This window comes from Centroberyx affinis, unplaced genomic scaffold (assembly GCF_046629955.1).
Source record: "Centroberyx affinis isolate AG114_WGS23_722 - 3 ecotype Tasmania unplaced genomic scaffold, CSIRO-AGI_Caff_v1 ptg006250l_1, whole genome shotgun sequence".
NCBI lineage: Eukaryota > Metazoa > Chordata > Actinopteri > Beryciformes > Berycidae > Centroberyx > Centroberyx affinis.
Window position 1 is genome coordinate 32,501 of NW_027283180.1, and position 5,000 is coordinate 37,500.

The 5,000-nt window shown below is 41.4% G+C and overlaps 1 protein-coding gene across 1 annotated transcript in view; it reads left to right on the top strand.

Annotated features, from left to right (window-relative positions):
• ccm2l (CCM2 like scaffold protein) overlaps positions 1 to 5,000 on the top strand; it is a 22,788-nt gene that overhangs the window by 8,792 nt on the left and 8,996 nt on the right. Inside the window, 4 exon segments of the mRNA XM_071512400.1 lie at positions 731 to 860; positions 1,316 to 1,379; positions 2,377 to 2,533; positions 3,547 to 3,685. Coding sequence (XP_071368501.1) covers positions 731 to 860; positions 1,316 to 1,379; positions 2,377 to 2,533; positions 3,547 to 3,685 — 490 coding nt within the window.

Below are 5,000 nucleotides of genomic sequence, written 5' to 3' on the forward strand. Positions count from 1 at the left end.
TGTGTGTGTGTGTGTGTGTGTGTGTGTGTATGTGAGAGAAACAGTAATTGGCAGTGTGTGTGTGTGTGTGTGTCATTGTTGGAATGCCACCATTCTGTGTTGGATCAACTGTGTGTGTGTGTGTGTGTGTGTGTGTGTGTGTGCACGTCATCATACGTAGGATAAACTGTGAGAGTGAGAGATTCGCTGACTGTCATATTTAGAACACCATCATTACGCACTGGATAAACTGTTGGAGTGTGTGTGTGTGTGTGTGTGTGTGTGTGTGTGTGTGTGTCATGGTGCTCTGGATAAACTGTCCAGTTGACTCTGTGTCATGTGAAGCTTCTGTCCAGACTCCAGACTGCTTGCTGGTTTCAAATGAACTGAAAAAGATAATGGTGAAAGGTTTATATATTTGCACTATTTATTCTTGATTTTGGATTTTATTTAATTTTACAGTTGCAGTTTGCAGTTTGTGTCTTAAAGATGCCATGAAACAGATTATTTAGTTCCTCATGTGATGTATTTCCTGCTGAAACAGGTGTCGGGGCGGGTCATAATGCAAGGAGGGATCAATCAAAAGTGTGACCCAATGGAATATTAGTCAGAGAAAGGCAGTTTGATGGGAGGGGCAGAGGGGCGGGACTGTTCAAAAATCTGTGATGTTTTACTGGTTGGAGTTTATAATATGCATGTATCTCTGTGTGTGTGTCTGTGTGTGTGTGTGTGTGTGTGTGTGTGTGTGTAGGACGCTGCGGAGGAGTACTGCTCTCTGATCTGCCAAATGTTCCAGATCATCTACGGCCATCAGACCATCGAGTGTGTGGACAGGGCGGGATTTCACTACACCATGCCCGACCGCTATTGGCTGCAGAGGAGTGAGTGACAGACTCAAGGTTCTGTTTGTCACAACTGGAACAAAAAGAGTGAAATCAGCTTTATAACTTCATATAAACTTTTCATACTCATATCCAATGCAAAGCCAATGAAGTCATGTGAAGTCCATAGTATGACGGATAAAACGTATTTATCATATCATTTACATAAATCAAAGGTCCCAATAGACCAGTAGAGGCTTTTCAGTTTTATCACCAATCTGCTACTAACCACAACTACAAGCCACTGCTAACACTAAATTTAATTAAACTAATAATTGCTCTTTTTTGAATTTGAATATTCAGGGAGAATCAGGGGGATTTGGGGTATTATCATTTTAATATGGACAGAATTGTAGTTGCAATTTTTCAGGAGTTTGTCTCAGTTTTTAAATTGTGTATATTTTAAGCCAGATTGCCCTCTCTCTCTCTCTCTCTCTCTCTCTCTCTCTGTCCAGGTGACAGCTGTCTGACTGACATGTCCTATAGTTATGATGCTGAGTTCAGCTGCTGCAGTTCCTAGTGAGTAGCACATGTGTGTGTGTGTGTTTTTGTGTGTGTGTGTGTGTGTGTGTGTGTGTGTGTGTTCTTTTGCTCTAGGCACCTTGTGTTTTTGGAAGAGCGCCTTGAGCGCCCCAAGTTGAAGAAAGTTGAACTCACAGCAGAGAGGCGCGCTGCGTCACTGTCTGTCTTTTCTCTACCGTCCAATCGGATCAACAGAGAGGCGGGGCTTCTGCAGTGACTGTTGTTAATAACAAACATGGAGGAAACTGGTTATCATGATCTGATCAGCAAACAGCAGGCACAATTTTGGAAATTCTGTTAATTTTTTTATCATTCATTTTTATTGTTTAGTTCTTTACTTAGTGTCTCATTTACCTGTAATGACATAATGTACCATAATCTCACGTAGCCACACCTCCTCAAACTAATGCAGGAGAAATTCAAGCAGAACAGTTGGTCAGAAAAGGGCGGAGCCACTGTGGGCTTCAAACCAATAAAAGTGCTCTAGGGCGGAGCTGCTGCTCACCTGTGTTCCTAACAGCAATACTTCCAAACATAACAGAACATTCTCTGCTTGCTATTTTTGCATCTTCCTCTGAACTTGGAGGACAGACCACTAAAATGATAGATTTCTCTCTCCCAATTAGCATAATTATCTAATTCCTTTGTGTCTGAATGCTGCTGGTTTATGTCTATAATGATCATGGGATTCCTGGGTAGCAGGGGGATGGGGTTGGGAGGAATGGGTTGGTTGTACTAGTAGTTTTGTTAATGTTTGTTTGCTTGTGTTTGTGTCGGTTTTTGTGTTTTTGTGTTTTTATCTATGTACACTGCCTTCGTTCATCATGTTAGGGGTTAGAGGGTGGGGGTGGAGTGGGTTGGTGGGAGGAAAACAAGGGAAATTGCTTTGTTTGCCTTGTGTCACTTTTGTGACTGTGATGGTGTTTGATTAATCAAACTCACTCTCTCTCTCTCTCTCTCTCCTCTCTCTCTCTCTCTCTCTCTCTCTCCACAGCGATGGGTCCCAGGAAGCCTTTGAGCTGTACTACAGTGAGACGTACAGTGACAGTTCGTCTCTGTCTCTGCAGGACTCCCATCGCAGTCTGGCTTCTGTCAGCGACGGAGGAGACAGCAACCCTGCTCTGCTGCTCATGCAGGAGTACATGATCACTGTGAGTGTGTGTGTGTGTGTGTGTGTGTGTGTGGGTATGACTTAACTTACTTTCAGGGACACACACCAGACTTAAGACCAGTTGATTGGGGACGGCTTGTGCAATTGGGGACAAAAGCCGTGTCCCCAATAGGTAAAAAGCTGATTTTTGGGTCCGTGGTTAAGGTTAGGGTTAGGTTAAGGTTAGTGTTAGGTTAAGGTTAGGTTGGTTGTGTGTAGATGTTTACCCAGAGCTCTGACCACAACTGCTTCACTGAACAGGGTTAGGTTTAGGCAAGGGGTTATGGTTAGGGTTAGGGTAGGGTGTCCAGGAAATGAATGTAAGTCTATGTAAATACCCCAAAAGTGACTTAAGTAAACATGTGTGTGTCTGTGTGTGTGTGTGTGGGTGGGTGGGCAACCAGCTGTGTCTCCATCATGGAGGAACATTGTAGAATTGTGTGTTAGTTAATAAAGTGTAAATGTGTATCAAGCAGCTGAGTCAGCTTGTTGTGGTGTGGCTGTAGATCCATTCAGTAACGTTCTCAGTAAAAGTGAATAGTGTGATAAGGTGGATTTGTTTCCAAATGTAGGTTACTGTGACACAGTAAACTGTCTTGTCTTTAGCCCTAGTCTCTACTCCAAAACATGAAGAGTTGTAGCTTGAGAAGAGTCAGCTCAGTTAACCTGAACAAACTGTTAGCTAGCTAACTAGCCAGCAAACACACTGATGTTGATGTTAGCATACAACTACTACCAACTAGAAAAATATGCTTGAATATTCAGGGAGAATTTTGGTGAATGTTTAATATGGTTTTACAGAATTGTAGTTGCAATTTTTCAGGGGTTTTTCAGGGGTTTGTCTTAGTTAATGTTAACATGCTAACGCTAGCTGCTACTAGATACGTTAGCTAGTGTGCTAATCAGATGTGTTAACCACAAGACAGTGATGGTTAGCTGACCAGATACTTTGGTTAGCTACACAAAATCAATCACTTGGGTCGTGTGTGTGTGTGTGTGTGTGTGTGTGTGTAGCTGCGCAGTAAGCTGAGTCCTGGGGAGCTGCAGCAGTTTGCGGTGTTGCTGAGGGAATACAGACTGGGATCCAACATCGACCACTTCTGCTCCGACCTGCTGCAGCTGTATGGAGACAGCCGCAAGTTCCTGCTGCTGGGTGAGAGAGAGAGAGAGAGAGAGAGAGAGAGAGAGAGAGAGAGAGAGAGAGAGAGAGAGAGAACGTATATAACATAAATAAAATTACTTTATTTACGTTATATTAAAAACCTGTTTTCATTACAGCTACAATGCCCAAAAAACAACACACAACAAGAACATTCATAGGGAACAATTATAAAAATAGAATTTCAGATATTAAATATGTCTTTAATTACATTGCAAATTACATTCCCATGGCACCATTCTCGAGTAAAAGTCTCCAAATTGTCTACAGCTTTATAAAAATCTGAAATCTAGCCAGACTCTAGCCTTCACATTACAGCACCACACTGATATTGCATCCTGGCCTGGTTTATCTTCCACTTTGTTTTAAATATATATATAATATAGACTGAGAGTTTAGCTTCTCCCACCAGAAAATTAAGTAGTTGCCATTTTGTTGTATTATTTTTTTCCTATATCCTGCTCCAAAAATGAAATTAGTAACAGAAAAATTTTCATCACAATCTCTAAAAACATCAGTGAGTAGCTTAAATAAAACTGAAAGTCTGTTACACTCTAAAAACTATTTCAGTTAACCCACAGAAAGGACATTTGTTTACCACCACTGGATTAAGAATCAAAATAAAAGCATTCACTGCTATAGCACCATATAAGATCCTCCACTGAAGACCTGCTGTTCGCTTTTTTAAAGGAGGCTTGTATTAAGGAAGAAGGTTCTGCACACTTAGATCCATGCAAGTTTCTTTAATAAATCAAGTGCCAAGCTTTCGGTCACAAGACCTTCATCAGGGCAAAGCAGCCTTCACAATGAACTAGGCCCATATATGATCATCAATGCAATCAGCTGTACAGAGAACACCTGTGCTGTATTGCTCTTGCTCAGATGGGAAGTGTAGTTCAGCAGATACTTAGTGTGTAGTCCTCTCTAGATGCACACAAGAAAATACATACATTAACTAGATGGAGCACAAGAGGATGTATAATCCGCATCACAAGTGCGAACACTCAACAAGCACAGTGTGCAAAAAAATGACAAACAACCAGAAAATAGAAAAGAAAAAATAATAAATAAATTACTCAACATATATATTTAAGGGGTAAAGGAACTGCACAGACATCAGGAAGGCTGTCATAAAGTGCAGTTCCTAAAGCCCTAGGTCATCAGATAAACTGATGAAATCTCACAAAAAAATCCACATTATAACATGACACTCATGTCAAAATCGACATTTAAACCCAGAGTCCTTGATGGTAAGCAATGGACCAGACATCTCGGCCAGTACAGGGCTCAGTTTAACGTCTGGAAACAC